The 19,614-nt window shown below is 48.0% G+C and overlaps 2 protein-coding genes across 2 annotated transcripts in view; one reads left to right on the forward strand and one right to left on the reverse strand.

Moving 5' to 3' along the window:
- LOC121849768 (autism susceptibility gene 2 protein-like) overlaps positions 1-17,221 on the reverse strand; it is a 40,084-nt gene extending 22,863 nt beyond the window's left edge. Inside the window, exon 1 of the mRNA XM_042338544.1 lies at positions 16,570-17,221. Coding sequence (XP_042194478.1) covers positions 16,570-16,839 — 270 coding nt within the window. The 5' untranslated portion in view covers positions 16,840-17,221. The remainder of the gene's footprint in view (positions 1-16,569) is intronic.
- Positions 17,222-18,492: 1,271 nt separating this feature from the next.
- auts2a (activator of transcription and developmental regulator AUTS2 a) overlaps positions 18,493-19,614 on the forward strand; it is a 174,366-nt gene continuing 173,244 nt past the window's right edge. Inside the window, exon 1 of the mRNA XM_042338545.1 lies at positions 18,493-18,635. Coding sequence (XP_042194479.1) covers positions 18,493-18,635 — 143 coding nt within the window. The remainder of the gene's footprint in view (positions 18,636-19,614) is intronic.

A 19,614-nucleotide genomic window follows, 5' to 3' on the forward strand; every position in this document is an offset into this window, starting at 1 on the left:
AAGTTTTGTGTGGAAGTTTACCCCATGTCTGCAGATGACATTGCCCAGAGGGAGCATATAGATGAGGAAAAGAGGGTCAAGGATGCAGCCTTGGGGTAGGTGACTGGGCGGGGGTGGGAGGAGAAACCATTTGCTGAGATGAAATGGAGGCGATTGGTTAAGTACGACTCGAACCATGTGAGTGCCGTCCCACTGAGGTGGATGAGGGAAGAGACCCATGGAGGAGGATGGAGTGGTCGACCTGCAAACAATGCGTTCCAGGACTTTGGCAAGGAAGGGCAGGTTGGAGATGGGACAGAAGTGTGCGAGATTAGAGGGATTGAGGGTGGGTTTTTTGAGGAGGGGTGTGATGACAGTGGTTTTCACTAATCGGATCGCAGTTGGTGCATTTTATGGCTGTTCTGCCCAAACCTCTGCAGCCAGTTGTTGAATATTCATCATGTTCTCTTAAAGGCAGAGTTGGTGATCTGTATGTATGTGAGCCCAGCTTCCTTCCCCTGAACCCCCCCCCCAGCCCCTGCTCCGTGTCCAGGGCCCTGCCGCAGCTCCGGTCACACCAAACCTAGCAACACTCCACACTTCTCTCTGTTAGAGCATTGAATTGTTAACTGATTTTAATTCAGAATTATGATTGGCACCAACATGGAAAGAGAAGGGGAGAGAGAATGAGAGGGAAAGAGAGAGAGGAGGGAAACAGAGAGGGAGAGAGAGGTGCGGGAGGGGGGGGAACAAGGGAGGGGGTGACGGGGACGATGAGAGGGGGACGGGGGGCACGACGAGAGGGGGACATGGGGGACGAGGGGGACGGGGGGGGAGAGGGCGAGGGGGAGGGAGGGAGAGGGGAGAGGGAGCGAGAAGGGAGAGTGAGAAGGGGGACGAGGGAGGAGTGAGGGGGAGCGAGGGGAGAGGGGGACAAGGAGAGAGAGACGGTGAGAAGGAGTGAGAGAGGAAAGAGGGTGAGAGTGGGGTGAGAAGGAGGGAGAGAGAAAGGGGGGAGAGAGAGGGAGCGAGCGAGGGAAGGAGGGAGAGAGAAAGGGGAGAGCGAGGGAGAGAGAGGAAAGAGCACAGTTCTTTACTCTATCTTCACACATTACTTGTCCAGACAGCATGTCATCGTTTAGACTCTTTCACAAACGTCCGGCTACAAAACTACTGACTTTCTTCAAAGAGACAATAAACTTGTGATAAATATCAGTTTACGATCATCAAAAGGACCCACTGCAGCAGCCACACAGCTACTGAGCCTCCGAGGGCCTCAGGGACACCACGTACCACAGCTGTGAGCAGCTTACCCACTGATCCCTGTAAATACCCTCCTTCACCTATTCTGAGCAGCGAGTCTAATCTCCACAATCTCTGGAACAGCGAGTCTTCAACTGCCTGCGAGGAATTAAATATCAGCTTCTAGCCGATCAATAGGCTTCAGATATGGACATTATTTCAATTGCTTTTAAACTCCAGAAATGACATGATCATATCGCGCTGAGGCGAGCGTGTTCACTCCTCCTGTGTACACGTAGGCTTGTGTTCACACACCCACCTCCCGTGTGTACAAGAATGGATCACTGTATTGTCGCAGGTGCCACTTCCTGGTGAGACGTTACACACCGTTGTTGCCTCCTGTACAGACACACGGTACAGGAGGTGACATGACCCCACGGCACCCTGCTGCCATCTTTGCCAAGTCATTACTCTCCACAGTAAATATCTGCGAAGCACTTGGAGGTCACGTAATGTGACAAGGCACGATATGTCAAGCGACTGCCAGGATGACGTGAAGGCGAACTAGATGGACCTTGGTCTTCTTTCACCAGCAAATTCTTATGTTCATAAAATAATTCACACCTGGTACTTAGCAATGGCACAATTTATAAAACATTAGTTGGCTTTCCCACCCCCGCCTCCCAATCCACCTGGGCTCTGGTTTGCTTTGGAGAGCACCTGAACACACCTGATTAATGAGGAAACGGACTTGTCGCCCATCAGCACTGCCTAGCCTTGCCAGCGTCCTGAGAGACTGTTCAACCCCAGGGAGACCCTGCCCACACCCCCTCCTTCACAGAGAATAGATGTGGGTCACAGGTCACCCGCTCACTGGTCTGTGTAATTCACAAACACACAACAGCCCGTGCTCACTGCTGTAGAGCAAACACGGCCTGGCCTGCTCCACTCTCCCGTCCCAGTGCAGCAACCGGCTTTACAACAACAACACATGACATTTACACAGCTCCTTTCACGTCAGGAGGATGTCCCAAGGCGCTGGACAGTCAGTGATTTGAACCCGAGCTGGGTGGGGAGGAGGGTAGGGATGCTGGGGCAGGAGGGTGGCCAAAGGCACGGTTGAAGAGGAGGGTCTTGAGATTTATGCTGTCAATATAAGAGAGTATTTTAAGGGAAAGAATGGTCACTGAGTTTTGTGTTCACACTCACCCTTGCCGTGTTCCAATATGGAATCATCGTCACTGCAGGACGTGAATATAGACAGACACACAAAATGTCAGTGAGCATATGCCAAGCACTAAACACCGAAACCAGGGCCATTGTATGATGACACACGAGACACTGTGTTTGAGCCACTTTCACGCTTCAGACCAAAAAAATCAGTTTAAAGCTTGTCACAGAGATGAAGCATTCATATACAAACAGGCCATCAGCACTTGTCTCCCTCTCTCTCTCTTTCTCTCAAAAGAAAAGCCAACAGGTCAAGCCTTTCTCTTTTCCAGCCTCAGGAGTCAATGTGGATCTGTCTCCATTACACAGAAATGATAGATAAACAAGCCCTTAGATTTCCAGTTTAGGCCGTGTAATAGCATTGTGTAACTGTCTCAAAGTGACAAGATTAAGAACCGCCTCAATTTGTTCTTAAACGTCTGGCGATAAAGAATAGTTCTATACATAAAAACACATTCTCATTGACCTTCGAATCAGATCTCCTGTGGGTCTATGTGTAACTGTGTATGTACATGTGCCAGTAATTATGCTATTAGTGAAAATGCTAGTTAATTAATAACTCCTTAATGTAATTCCCTCTGAACCTGCACATTTACACATGGCACATAATGAAGCCTTTTTACTGTTCTTTATAGCAAAAGTGTAACAATTATTCTGTGACACGTGGTAGTGTCTCGTGCTCTCTGTGAGCTGATGTTTGGTTTGAAAGGGGATGGCAGGTACCAACTAACCTGCAAATCTGACCAGTTGCCGGCTCTGGTTATACCCACCAATATATCGCAAACAACATTCCCAACAGAACTTTAACATCCCTCCTCTCCCCAGACGTTACCAATTGCCCTCGATAAGGGAATATTTTTGATGCTTAAAAAATTAATGTTCACATAAATAGTTAAGGGAATACGGCTCCGAATTGCTCATTTTAAAAAAGTGAATATTTCAGTTTTTACGATTTGAACATTTTTACATTTAGAGAAAAAAGGATGTTCTCAGGAGCAGTGTTAATGAGGAGGGTGTAGAGGGGGACTTTATCTGGATTCTGATAAGAAACACTCCTATCCTTTGCAAAAACAAAAAGATTTAAAAAAAAACTATTTTCAAAATTGGGAGCAGTGCTGTGTGAGGACAGAACCGGGGGTCAGAGGCTCAGATAAGCAGCAGTGGTTAGGCCAGGACAAGATTATGAATCCAAATGAACCATTCTTGAGGGTTAGCCGAGTGACAGACACACCAGAAACCCATCTTTAAAACAAACTGAGAATTCCATGCATCTCATCTTCACATGGAAATTCCAGAGACAGACTGTTGGATTGGAATGTGCTCTCTCTCTCCTGAAGGATGCATCCTGCTTACCTAATTCCGGAAAGTATTAGGCACAGGTTGGCAAGAGCCAAGGCTTGTGGGGGACCTCAGAGTGTGCGTTGGGTAACTGCTGCAGTCTAACCAGCTAAAACCACATAGCTTGCCATTGATATTGCTGGCAAGCTTTCCCGCTGCTGGTCCAGGTAGGGCAACACTTCCCGTTACGGCTTTGACTTGCAGGGTTAACGAGAGCTGAGTGGGAGGATTCCCTGCCCCCGTGACTCCAAATTAACCACACAACTGAACCTTGATCCCAAAGTGTCTGGATTGGGCCAGGCTGCCAGTTATAAATAACTTGCATCCTCTGAATTTAGTGTAAATTCCCACATGATCTCCTTCACTGGAGACAATCTCTCTCTCTCTCTCTCTCTCCCAGGTGAATCCTTATTTGTTTCATTTGACAGAACGGATTCTTCCCTCAGCAGATGAAGCTTGAGCACGTGTGGTATACTGCACATAGGAGAGAGAGAGAGAGAGAATCTAGGATACAATTTCCCCACAGGCACCGCCAAATGTCTACTGCATTCACAATTTACAATTGATTATTCCTCAAATTAATCACTCCTGAAAAAGCACAAACAATAACAGGGTGATGGCAGCTGAACAGCAAACACGACACAGAATCAATCCATCATTATTACTCTACCAACAGCCGACAACCTGAAACATCATTACTCATTTTCTACAAGCAGTGAACAGAATCCTAAGCTTGTTAACCATCTGAACTCTTGGTAGGGTCTTGGCCTGTTACACCACACGTCCAGCAGAGAAAATGTAAAGTGTTTCCCCAACGGGAGCTGCCTGTTTGACTTTGGGTTGTTTTAAAGATCAGAACAAATCTGGATTGCTCCTGACCTAAAGATGACAAGAGCAACGAGCAATGCTTAAGGCAAACTCAAGCAAGTCAATGGTCAGCCCAACTCATCTAAATACAACCATTTACAACACAGAGGCCACTTGGGTCATTGTGTGTGTTCGCCTCTTTAATACAGCAATCCTTTCAGTCCTTTCAGTGCCCTTTGCCCCACAACCCTATAGTTTACTCCTTTTTAGCTACTGTATTTATCTAGTTCCCTTTTGAAAGCTAATATAGATTCAGCCGCAATCACTGCTCCTGGCAGGACATTCCATATCCTAACTGCTCTGTGTGAAAACCTTTCTCCTGACTTCCCTGTTTGCTCATTCACTATTGTGAAAAGGTGAACGAGAGCTGCTAGTTTTCCAATGCAATGGCTGTCGGTGTGCTTTGGAGCGTGTGACCCAGGTGCAATGCTCTATATCAGAGTAATTCCGGCCACAGAATGAACCGCTCCGTGCAGTATCCTGGGGCTGTTCTCTCCCGCGGGGAAAGGGGGGAATACAGAGTTTACAATTTTGAGTGAAGGCTTCGGAAAATTTGGATTCAGACGAGATTTTCTGCAATCTACAAAATTCAAGAACAACGTCTCTCAAGGTTCAAAGTGAAGATAACAAAACCAAGTAGGAAGTGTAAGATATCATTCAGTGTGATGGGATTTGGAGATCACACTGACAGCACAGGAAACCACAACAGGTTCCAAACGGAAACCAGACAAGTTCCTGTCCACCAAACGGATTCAGGGTTTAGTAGATTTAGGAATCGATACATGGAAGGAATCTTGTGGAAAATGATCTTCTAGTCTACGTTATCATAATTATTACAATAAAGTACTAAATTAATTCAAGTAAATTGATTGATTAAAATTGCTGATGTATAAATTGATCGATGGCTAAGGGAGAATTTCTGCCTCTCAATTTAGAGCTTATTTAACAATATTTCTGTAATCTTCGGCACTTCACCCAGAGGTGAGAGTGCTACTGAGTCAGGGGGAAACCTATAATAACAAAGAAACTCAATTAAAATAAATATACTACAGCTCAGGTTATCTTAGAAATACAAGAGAATTCCTTTTTAAATGTTGCAACAGCCATGTGAAGAACTGCGTTTCACACCCTAATGACTTTTGAAATGACTTTTAGATGAAAGTTTGATTATATTACAAACAAAGAAAATCGAGGTGTTTAAACATGTTTAAACCCCGTTTAACCTGTTGCTCGTGTCCTTGGCCCCTCGGTAGAGATCATTGTGAAAACCAGTGCATTCGGGGTCTGCATGTGCATTAACGTGGATCTAAGATAATAATAATAATCCTTGTATTTGATACAGTGCCTCATCACGTCTTCGAGACGTCTCAAAGAATATACTGAAAAGTGAATTGGCTGTGTATTTTGTGGGCAAAATACAGCAGCCAATTGTACACAGTAGTGTCCCACAAACAGTCGTGGATTGAGAAACCACATTTTTTAATATATATTATTCATTAATTTTTTTGATGGAAACCCCCGGAAAAGCGATCCTCCAATCGACTAACAACCGGGTTCCTACTTACTGCTCGGTAAACAGAGGTGCGTGGAGTAAAGAAACTAGACTAAGGTTTCGCTCCTGCCCAGGAATCGAACCCAGGTCCTGTGGCTTGTGAGGTGAGTGCTCTAACCACTGAGATGCAGGTAGACTCTCTTAAGTCTGAGGTGCAAATCCACAGATTTGCTTTGATTCTGCCTCTGACAGTGCCTGACAACAACAACCCTTGCCAGCAGCTTTCCTGCACACTCACACAAACATCATGTGGAGTCCTGTAGCTCAGTGGTTAGAGCACTCGCTTTGCAACTGAGAGACCTGAGTTCAATTCCAGGCAGAGGGCGAAACCTTGGGCAAGTTTCCTTACTCCACACAGAGCCTAATAATAATCCCTCCAAAAAAAAACAATAATAAATTGGTTATTTTCAATCCACGACTGTTTGTGGGACATTGCTGTGCGCAATTGGCTGCCGCGTTCGCCCACAAATATACAGTCAATTCACTTTACAGTATATTCTGTGAAGCGCTTTGGGATGTCCTCCCGACGTGAAAAGCGCTCTATCAAATGCAAGGATTATTATTATTATGTATTTACTTCTACAGATGAAATCCCACAAAATCGCTCTCACACAGAGCAGTGACGTCACAGCGATATCACACCGAAGCTGGAACTTTCCTTCAGTGATACACCAGAAGCGCTTTGTCCTGTTTGGAGCATTTCCTATAATTCAGCTGGTAATCAATCAGACTCAAACCCACTTCATCCAACATTTCTTTAAAACGACTGCAATTCTGACATTACAGGTTACAGTATTTCTGCTGGATATTAAAGCACAGCACACATTTCCGTAGCTTATTCAGTCCAGTGACTTTAAGCATCAAATCCTCAGTATTTATGACTAGATCAGGGAAGTGTACCGTCCTGGAATTGAGGCAAACAGGAGAGCCAGGATTGAGCTCAGCTCATTTTACATTACAGGATAGCGACACATTGCTGGGAAGGGAAGCGAAGGGAGGGCACTGCGGACGCACAAATGTAACAAAGTCAGTAAATTATTTACTAAGTTTTCCGGGTTTTAAATATTCTGAAGTTCTAGAGACAGAACATTTGCTTTTATTCTGTGACTTAACACTTCACAGAGAGAAAGTAATTGTCGACAATCCATCAAATACAATCGTTTAACATGATTTACTGAACTGTCAAATATTAAAGAGCGAGTAAATAATCATCAGTGCCAGTCAGCGCTGATGCTTTGTCACAGCTTCACTTTGTCATGAAAGAAAAGATTACAATACAAATATTTTACCACACAAATATTTTACAATACACGTTTACATTTATAGGACGTCCCAAAATGCTTCCCAGAACCTGCTGTCACGTGAGCTATGTATCGTTTGTCACCTGAACTCTGCAACGGTCTTATTTTCATTGACTCAATGTTATAATAATATAGCGTCTTATCATGTCTTCAAGACATTTCAAAGCGCTCCACAGAATATACTGTTCTTTCAATTCAGAGGTTACTTTACGGACAGCTCAGTTGTCACTGAATAAACATTGAACCTTCACCCACTAATGTTATAGGAATGAGTTGGATTTTCCTCTGAAGGGAGCAAATGTTTTGTCTGCTCCCCCACACCCAGCCCCGCACACACCAAACCTGCCCACACCCACTTGATCCCAATGCCTTGGAACCATTCATAATAAATAATAATCTGTGCATTTGATACAGCGTCTTATTATTATTAGAGCACTCGCTTTGCAAGTGAGAGACCTGAGTTCAATTCCAGGCAGAGGGCGAAACCTCGGGCAAGTTTCCTTACTCCACACAGAGCCTAATAATAATCCTCCAAACCCAAAAACAATAATAAATTGGTCATTTTCAATCGACGACTGTTTGTGGGACATTGCTGTGCGCAATTGGCTGCCGCGTTCGCCCACAAATATACAGTCAATTCACTTTACAGTGTGTTCTGTGAAGCGCTTTGGGACGTCCTCCCAACGTGAAAAGCGCTATATCAAATGCAAGGATTATTATTATTATTATATAACATTTCAAAGCACTTCATAGGATTTACAGTAAAGCATAGGGACTGTATTGTGTAGGCTCCCAATTTACACACATCAAAGAACCAAGAAGTGACCAGGTTTATGTGTGGGATTGTCAGGCAGGACGGCAGGACAACCCCCTTCAGGGCAACAATAAGTGCAGCTGAACCTGCAGTGTAGTCTGGTCTCCATCCAACCCCAGAGAGAGCTTCACACCACACACAGTGACTCACAGATACTGAGACCTCACCCACTCCACCATAACCCACATTCATCCTTTTATTGAGGCCCGTGTAACAACACTGGCCCAGCCCCCCCCCCCCCCCCCCCCCCCAGCCAGCCCCCCCCCCGGCCAACCCGCCAGCCCCCCCCCCCCTCCCAGCCAGCCCCCCCGGCCAACCCGCCAGCCCCGCCCCACCCCAGCCAGCCACCCCAGCCAATCCGCCTGCCCCCCCCCCGCCAGCCCCCCAGCCCCCCCGGCCAACCCGCCAGCCCCCCCCCACCCCAGCCAGCCACCCCAGTCAATCCGCCAGCCCACCCCCCCAGCCAGCCACCCCAGCCAATCCGCCTGCCCCCCCCCCGCCAGCCCCCCGGCCAACCCGCCAGCCCCCCCCCCCCCGCCAGCCACCCCAGCCCCCCGGCCAACCCGCCAGCCCCGCCCCACCCCAGCCAGCCACCCCAGTCAATCCGCCAGCCCACCCCCCCAGCCAGCCACCCCAGCCAATCTGCCTGCCCCCCCCCGCCAGCCCCCCGGCCAACCCGCCAGCCCCCCCCCCCCCAGCCAGCCACCCCAGCCCCCCCGGCCAACCCGCCAGCCCCCCCCCCCAGCCAGCCACCCCAGCCAATCCGCCTGCCCAGCCAGCCAGCCCACCCCCCTCCAGCCAGCAGCCCGCCCCCACCCCGAGCCAGCCAGCACCCCACCCGGCCAGCCAGCCAGCCAGCCAGCCGCCCAGCCAGCCACCCAGACTCGGCCAGCCAGCACCCTCAGCCAGCCCCCATGGCCAGCCAGTGGTGATGTTTGCTGGCACCAGCCGCTAGCATTTCAGGAAACACATGGAACAGCTGGAACTCTCAAAAATGGGCAGCCGACAAGGAGAGGTAATAAAGGTTCCAATGGCGTTTAAGCAGCAGAGGGTGTGAGGTGAGGGGAAATGGGCCATGTCACGGAGATGGAAGAGACTTTGTGCTTCTGCGGACATTTGCAAGAACACATCACCAGGTGACTGACACAGGGGGAAACCCATCAACATGCTTAAGAGTATCCAAACCAGATAGATTTCGAGGAGCTCAGGGCGCTACCCTGCTTGAGGGGCACTATATAAATGCAAGTTACTGTTGTTCCTCGCATCCCACCTACATGTGAAAATGCACACTATCTCCCTGAATTACCTAATTCCAGAGAATATTAGGTGCAGATTGGCGAGAGCCAAGGCTTAGGGACCCCATGAGTATGAAGCCATTTGTACCACGCAGGTCCCACCAGGCAGCATGAAGTGAGAAGCGAGGAAGGCTGCCAGAACACACAGAGAGTCTCAAATAGCGTCATGGGATCTTTAACATACACCTGAGATCAGGTAGAACGTGATCTTAGTTTAACGACTCATTAAACAGATTCCTGCCACCAACAAACACAGTCAGGATGGACTCAGACACTTTTAAATGCAGAGAGTTGACAAGCAGAACCTTCCAGACTCTGGGGAACGGGAGCATGCAACTTCTATTCCATTCACTGAAAATGTAACGGGGCGGAAAGCTTCAGTAAGTTCTCAGCTGGACCTACTTTATAACGAGCGAATAGTTTACTCCACAACACAAGGGCTGAGTGATGGGTCAAGCTTCCAAATTCAAATGACAGCTATTGTAATACAATCTAACCGAGGAGGAGATACAGATACAGAACTCAATGCGGTGCTGGGAGAGGCGGGGGAAGAGGGGGGGAAATATTGCAAGCAGCAACACACGCAGCAATGCAGCGACATGCACAGCGGTGCAGCGACACGCACAGCGGTGCAGCCACGCACATATCACAACATCATCGGAGGGTGTGATTTGGGGGGGGGGGGGGTGAATAGTTTGATGCTGTGAATGATTGTGAAAGATCAACGATCCCTTGTGTTATGGATTAACCAGGTCAGAATAATTCACCTCCAGACAAAATTCTGTCACCCAAAGGAGAATTCAGAAATCAACCACGTTGGGAAATACTGAACCCCAATCCATGTCCTCAGCACGAGCCGAGAGGGTGGGGCAGAGCACCCATAGGTGGATTCCATCAGCGACAGCGTCTCCCCTGCCCCACACAATCTTAATAATAATCCTTGCAATTGATATTGCACCTTATCACATCTTCGAGACGTCTCAAAGCGCTTCACAGAACATGCTGTAAAGTGGAGTGACTGTATATTTTGTGGGCAAAACAAAATCTTGGAGGATTTACTCTACACACGCTGATCAACTCCTCACACCACACTGCTCTTGGGGCACAGGGATAATCTCTACATTTTCCAAGCAATTTGCTGAAGTGAGCAAGAGGGATTCAGAGCTAATGTTTTCATTATCCCCGGTGACAATGAGCACGACAGAGGGTGAGGCAGAGTGTCTCAAACACAGTATGTGGGAAGCAGGACAGGACAGGAAGCCGGGGATCCGGGAATCATGTGCTGATTCCTGATACAGTTAATATAAAGCATTAATGATCCTTTATCCTGTAAATGAAACCTGCTTGGTACTCACGCAGAAAAGCTTTGGTTGGCTGCTTAAGTCACTCGATAGCAAGGATGCAATAATCCCACATCTTGTGTTCACACATTGTGCCTTTCACATTGCATAAACATCTCAAAGAGCCTGACAGATAGGGGAGAAGGTACAAGCAAGGAGAAGGGAGATGTAAGGATGGTAATCAAAAGCATCGTGGGAAAGATATGCTTCTCGGAGGTTTAGAAGATGAAGGACAGGATGCAAGGCAATGAGAGAGAGGACAGAGTCCTGTAGCTCAGTGGTTAGAGCACTCGCTTTGCAAGTGAGAGACCTGAGTTCAATTCCAGGCAGAGGGCGAAACCTTGGGCAAGTTTCCTTACTCCACACAGAGCCTAATAATAATCCCTCCAAAACCAAAAACAATAATAAATTGGTCATTTTCAATCCACGACTGTTTGTGGGACATTGCTGTGCGCAATTGGCTGCCGCGTTCGCCCACAAATATAGTCAATACACTTTACAGTGTGTTCTGTGAAGCGCTTTGGGACGTCCTCCCGACGTGAAAGGCGCTATATCAAATGCAAGGATTATTATTATTATTATTATTACAGAGGTACAATGTCGAGGGAGGGAGGGAGGGAGGGAGCGAAGGAGGGAAAGAAAGGGAGGGAGAGAGGAAAAGGAGGGAGGAGCAGGTGTTAATAAACAATACAGGCTGCTAAAGACACCAACTCTGAATCCCATTCCTTGCCACGAGATTGTACTTCAAAAAACAAGTGTAGAAACTGCGATAATCACCGATGATAATTGTTCCCATTTGTTTGCCCAGCCGGGTGTCTGCCACATGCGGAAACCCATCACCGTGCTTAACAGCATCCGAGTCAAACAGAATTCCGTGCCTCCCAGTTTCAACAGACTAACCAGGTGGAAACTATTTCATTATCAAATGTTTTCCCCATTTACCCACATCCGAAGCTACCCGGATGGTGTTTAATTATCCACCCTATATTGTTGCAAAAAGCAATCAGATTATTGCAGTCCTAATCCTCCACGTGGTACATTTGCTCCCAGGCTTCCCATCCAAGGTGCTGCCGATTAATAAAGAGACACCTTCTCATTGGAACACAATGTTGCAGTCACACAAGAGTCCTCTCTCCTCTCACACTTTTATATTAATGATTTAACCAAAGCATCCACAAGTGACATCCATCGACGTTAATGTGTCTGCCTTTCAAAAGGTTTAAACGTGTCCAGCTGTTCACATTCAGCACCAGTGTGTTTCTTTAACACAGGTTTATCTTCAGACACTGAGCACAGTCACTGCCAAACACTGGACAAGGACAGAGGCAAAGTGGGAATTTTTCCCGAGGAAATGTGTGCGTGTCTGAATTTTCCAACTCACCCAATTACATCAACACCATTTAGCTTGTCACTGCAACAACACTCCAGTCAGGGAGGAATGTGTTGGGGAGGAAGGAGGGCAGGAGAGAGGGTGAGGGAGGGGTAATCCATGTCATACCATTCACAGCCCCAGTTACACGCCAATAAATACATGACATGTCCTCATCTTTTTACAGTCAACATCACTGATCAATTATTCAGCAAAGGCCCACAAACCATTTGGCAGAGTTTGACTGTACCAATATTTACTCCCATTCAAGAATATTCACTGCGTTCCAGAACACAGAAAAAAGCATTAATCATCATCATAGCCCAAAGTGCAAACCAAAGGGTGAGTTTTGAATACCAACACATCAAAGAGAGTCACTGCATTTCTGTTAACACAAATTTCCCAAATCAAAATAAAAACCAATACACTTAACTATCAAATTATGAAGTAAAGACATCAGGTGCGACAGACAGACAGACAGACAGACAGACAGACAGACAGACAGACAGACAGACAGACAGACAGACAGACAGACAGACAGACAGACAGACAGACAGACAGACAGACAGACAGACAGACAGACAGACAGACAGAGTATGACTGTAGAGTGTGGGACCAGACACCCAACATGGTGGTAACACACAACATTGACCAACAGAAATACAACACAGTCAGAGTTTGTGAACAGAAAACAAACATCAGCACAAAAAGTAGAACAAACATTCACATCAGTTCAACAGAAGATCCATTCACAAAAGAGATAAAGCCAACATTTCACAATGGCTTCTCAGCATCTCACACACTCACACTCACACACACACTCACACTCACCTCACACTCACACACTCACACTCACACACACTCACACACACACTCACACACACACTCACACACTCACACCTCACACACACACACTCACACTCACCTCACACTCACACACACACACTCACCTCACACACTCACACACACTCACACACACTCACACACACACACACATTCACACACACACTCACACACACACCTCACACACACTCACACACACACATTCACACACACACACACACACTCACACCTCACACACTCACACACACACTCACACACACCTCATACACACACACTCACCTCACACACCTCACACACACACCTCACACACACTCACACCTCACACACACACACACCTCACACACACACACTCACACACACACCTCACACACACACACTCACACACTCACACACACTCACTCACACACACACACACACATTCACACACATTCACACACTCACACCTCACACACTCACACACACCTCATACACACACACTCACCTCACACACCTCACACACACACCTCACACACACTCACACCTCACACACACACACACCTCACACACACACACTCACACACACACCTCACACACACACACTCACACCTCACACACACACACCTCACACCTCACACACACACCTCACACCTCACACACACTCACACACACCTCACACACACACACTCACCTCACACACCTCACACACACCTCACACACACTCACACCTCACACACACACACACCTCACACACACACACTCACACACACACCTCACACACACACACACCTCACACACACACCTCACACACACACACTCACACCTCACACACACTCACACACACACACTCACACCTCACACACACACCTCACACACACACACTCACACCTCACACACACACCTCACACACACACACACACCTCACACACACACCTCACACACACACACTCACCTCACACACACACACACACCTCACACACACACACTCACACCTCACACACACACACTCACACCTCACACACACACCTCACACACACACACACTCACCTCACACACCTCACACACACACACCTCACAGAGGCATAGACGCACACAGCCAGAAAGACACACAGATAGAGAGACATAGACATCGCACCCAGACAGACACATACATACATACACACACACTCACACAGAAACAGACAGGAGACACATATGCACACACACACACAAAGAAACACGCGCACACACGCACACACAGATGCAGAAATGCATGCGTAAAACAACACAATTAGATTTGTAATGCACACAGAGACACACACGCGGCACACAGACAGAGAGAGATCGACACATACACACACACACAGACAGACGCAGAGACACACAAAGACACACAATGTGCACACAGACAGACAGAGATGGACACACTCACAGACAGATTCACTCACACAAACACAGACAGAGACCACGCGCACACACAAACACAGACAGACACACGCGCACACACAAACACAGACAGAGACACGCGCACACACAAACAGAGATAGACACACACGCGCACACACAAACACAGATAGACACACACGCGCACACACAAACAGAGACACACGCGCACACACAAACACAGACAGACACACGCGCACACACAAACACAGACAGAGACACGCGCACACACACAGAGACACACGCGCACACACAAACACAGACAGAGACACACGCGCACACAAACAGACACACACGCGCACACAAACACAGACAGACACACGTGCACACACAAACACAGACAGACACACGTGCACACACAAACACAGACAGAGACACACGTGCACACACAGAGACACACGCGCACATACACAAACAGAGATACATGTACACACACACAGAAAAGCAGACAGATAGAGTGGGACACAGAGACATCCAGACAGACACCCAGACAGAGACACGCAGACAGAGGCACGCAGACAAGAACACAGACAGATGCAGACAGACACACAGAGACACAGACTCGCATACACAAATACACTTCTGGAATTGAAATAAATCTGTTTGGAAAGTTAAATATTTTTCATCGACAAAACGGCCAGAAATAAAAACAACAAATCCAATTCCAGGTTTAACGGCAGAAAGAAACATTCAGACAGTGTGGAAATGTATAAGAGACAGATGAACCCGCAGCGCAGACTGAGTGCCAGGGCTCCGGCCCCACTCCGGAATCTACATTATGCACTGCAATAAGTATAATCCTATAATAATAATCCTCACATTTGATACAGAATCTTTCGTGTCAGGAGGGCATCAATGCGCTTCACAGGATTTACTGTCAAGTGTAGAGATTGTGTCGTTGGGAGGTGAACACGGCAGACAATTTGCACACATCAATTCCCACCAACAGCCACAAGGTGAGTGAGCGATGTTACCCGGGGATTGGTGGCCAGGACACGGGGACAGAGAAACTCCCTTCTGTTTTTGAATTGTGCCATTAGCGTCCCCCTGAACAGACACACCGCTGCATGTGTCATACATGTAAACAGAGGACCAAATTCCAATATAAACGCGTGTTTGAAATCCATTTCATTAATCTATTCAGTATTTACAGATCTCCTTCACGTTAATGTCACATCACTTCATTGGTATCCACTGAAACTGATGCTCACTGACTGTAACCAGGGCTTCCCTGGTCAAAGCAGTGGTTCAGTCACCCAACAGGTCAAGTGGAGAAACATTAATACACATGGTGAATTGTAACCCTGTTCTCTTGCAAAAAGTCCAATTGTTTCCATACAAACATGTAGAAGCAGCACTCCTTGGGCAAGTTTCCTTACTCCACACACATGCCTGATGATAATCCCTCAAGAAAAAACACAATTATACAATTGGTCACTCAATCCACGACTGTTGTGGGACATTGCTGTGCATAATTGGCTTCCACGTTTCACCCACAAAATATACAGTCAATTCACTTTACAGAATATTCTGTGAAGAGCTCTGAGACATCTGGAAGACGTGATAAGGTTCTGTATCAAATACAAGGATTATTATTATTAATATTATAAACACAATCTCAGGCCATTGAGAGACACCAAGTCACCAAACAATACAGCAGCCCATAGAGGACATGAGCCACGTGCTTTGTGCCAGACTCCCATCAGCTGTCACCTCAGCACTTCTCTGAACCTCAACAATTCCTTCTGTTGCTGATGTGTTTCCATGGGAGGGAGGAAGAGAAAGTAACAGAGGAAATACAGGGACAATGATGGCAATGCTCTTCAAGGCTTGTTCTGATTTGGCACTAGAAAATGAATGTAAAACACAACAAACCCATGACAAAAAGCCAAGACGGGAAACAGATCAGAGCCAACGAAACACCATCAGCCAAAGACCAATTTACCGTATCAACTGTGTTGTGTTGTTTAGTGCAGAGAAGCCCAGCCTGGGCAGCCTTACCTCCAGACCCTCCAGTGTAATGAAGCTGGTAATGGCAAAGCCATCGATCAGGTCCTCCTCCCCTGACATGGACGCCTTCCTGCGGCGTCGGGGTGGTCTGGGCCGGGACAAGCCTGGCTTCTTGCTGCTGTCCTCCCGCTCCGAGCCAGAGGAGGAGAGGATGCAGGCGACCCGCGGGCCACCTCTGCCCCCCTTGGCTCTTTGCTCGCGGTTCCTCTGAGCTCGGGATCGGCGTCCCCGGCGGAGCACGCTGGCCCGAGGGCCGTCCATGGCAGGCACCAGGTTGGCTTGTAATTCCAGTAAAAATTAACAAAGGCAAATCCACGAGAGGCCGGAGCGAAGCTGAGAGAGAGAGAGAGAGAGTGGAGGAGGCGGTGGGTCTCAGGTCTCAGGGTTGTTAAATCACAGGCAAATCCACCGGGGAGGAAGGAAGGAAGGAATCCTGTTTGGAACTTGGATGTAAAAATGATCCCAACATTCCCAGATGCAAACAACCAGACACAGAGCCAACCCCCGATCACTGGAACATCCACTTTGATTTGTTTCTCATAGATGAACAATCTCAGGTTTATTTCCTGCGATAGTTTGTTTCAGCCGCAGTGAGAGTGACAGTGATTCCCGGGAGCAAACCGCACAATGTGCTCCTTCCTGGTACACAAGATCAGAAGAATTATTATAATCACATTTGCCAAAATTTGCCACTGACAGCCAGAGTCCCAGACACAGACAGAGACACAGCCAGAGTCCCAGACACAGACAGAGACACAGACAGAGTCCCAGACACAGACAGAGACACAGCCAGAGTCCCAGACACAGACAGAGACACAGACAGAGTCCCAGACACAGACAGAGACACAGCCAGAGTCCCAGACACAGACAGAGACACAGCCAGAGTCCCAGACACAGACAGAGACACAGCCAGAGTCCCAGACACAGACAGAGACACAGACAGAGTCCCAGACACAGACAGAGACACAGACAGAGTCCCAGACACAGACAGAGACACAGCCAGAGTCCCAGACACAGACAGAGACACAGCCAGAGTCCCAGACACAGACAGAGACACAGCCAGAGTCCCAGACACAGACAGAGACACAGCCAGAGTCCCAGACACAGACAGAGACACAGACAGAGACACAGACAGAGTCCCAGACACAGACAGAGACACAGACAGAGTCCCAGACACAGACAGAGACACAGACAGAGTCCCAGACACAGACAGAGACACAGACAGAGTCCCAGACACAGACAGAGACACAGCCAGAGTCCCAGACACAGACAGAGACACAGACAGAGTCCCAGACACAGACAGAGACACAGCCAGAGTCCCAGACACAGACAGAGACACAGCCAGAGTCCCAGACACAGACAGAGACACAGCCAGAGTCCCAGACACAGACAGAGACACAGACAGAGTCCCAGACACAGACAGAGACACAGACAGAGTCCCAGACACAGACAGAGACACAGCCAGAGTCCCAGACACAGACAGAGACACAGACAGAGTCCCAGACACAGACAGAGACACAGACAGAGTCCCAGACACAGACAGAGACACAGACAGAGTCCCAGACACAGACAGAGACACAGACAGAGTCCCAGACACATACACAGACACAGACAGAGTCCCAGACACAGACAGAGACACAGACAGAGTCCCAGACACAGACAGAGACACAGACAGAGTCCCAGACAGATACACAGACACAGACACAGCCAGAGACGCAGCCAGAGACGCAGACACAGCCAGAGACGCAGACACAGCCAGAGACGCAGAGACGCAGACACTGCCAGAGACGCAGCCAGAGACGCAGACACAGCCAGAGACGCAGACAGAGACACAGACACAGACGCAGAGATGCAAACACACGAGAGGCAGACACAACCAGAAACGCAGACACAACCAGAGACGCAGATGCAGAGATGCTGACAGAGACGCAGACCCCAGAGCCCACAATGCCCCCAGAGCCCACACTGCCCCCAGAGCCCACACTGCCCACAGCGCCCACACTGCCCCCAGAGCCCACACTGCCCCCAGAGCCCACACTGCCCACAGCGCCCACACTGTGAGGACATTACTAAACAACCCCAACAGCAACAACTTGCCTTTATATAGCTCACGTTGGGTTGCATCCCAGAGAGCTTGAAAACACTTCATACAGATTCCATGAGTCAATGTGGAGCAGCTGTTTATTGGGATGTGAATGTTGTTCCAGAGCGTGAGATGTGCCCACAGCACCGCTCTAAATCACCGCGGCTCTAAATACTATATAAAGATTCCTGGCGTGATTTACTATCAACCAGTTACTGTTTAGCTAATGAATATGCAATTCCTTGATAGAATATCTCAATCACATGGACAAGAAGTCCTTGCAGTAACTGGAAGTACATCTTGTTGCTCGTGTGATTTTCTTTCTCTGCCGCATGACCGAGGTCGATTGTAAGCCCTGACTGAAATCCACTAATGCAGCACAGACCAGGGCATTGGTTTCCCATTACTCAGCATTTAAACCAGTCGCCCACTAGCCTAGGGCTCAGTGCTGTCCCGGGCTGTGCCTTTATCTATTATGTCATTGAGGGAGCTTTCCCCTGAAATTTACCCCATTTTGTGTAAGACTTGTTTATTATCTGGCACCGATTTGTTGGCAGAAGACTGTATGGAAAATGTTTTGGTGTGAGGACAAGCGACTTGGCTGCCGATGGTTCCCAGAACTTGGTCGGAAAACTAATCTGCGATTCTCCTTTGACTTGTTTTTATGACTAATTGAGTGTGGCTGTCCTGGGCCCAGAATGTTCCTGTTGCCATCTGGATGAGGTTACAGCCAGAGTAATGGGAAACCAGAGCCCTGGCAATGCGTATGGAGATAGCTGAGGCCTCGTGGTCACCAACGATTGGAAGCAGCAGCTGCCGTGTTTGCTTCAGGTTCTGTTTGAACCTGTCTTTGGGGCCTGAGCAACACAACGATCTGCTGGAGATTTTCTGTCTCATCTCAGCATCTAGAAAGTGCAGTGTGGTCACCAGCTAGTCTGGCTATGTGTGATCAC

The sequence above is a fragment of the Callorhinchus milii genome, unplaced genomic scaffold (assembly GCF_018977255.1).
Source record: "Callorhinchus milii isolate IMCB2004 unplaced genomic scaffold, IMCB_Cmil_1.0 Scaffold10, whole genome shotgun sequence".
NCBI lineage: Eukaryota > Metazoa > Chordata > Chondrichthyes > Chimaeriformes > Callorhinchidae > Callorhinchus > Callorhinchus milii.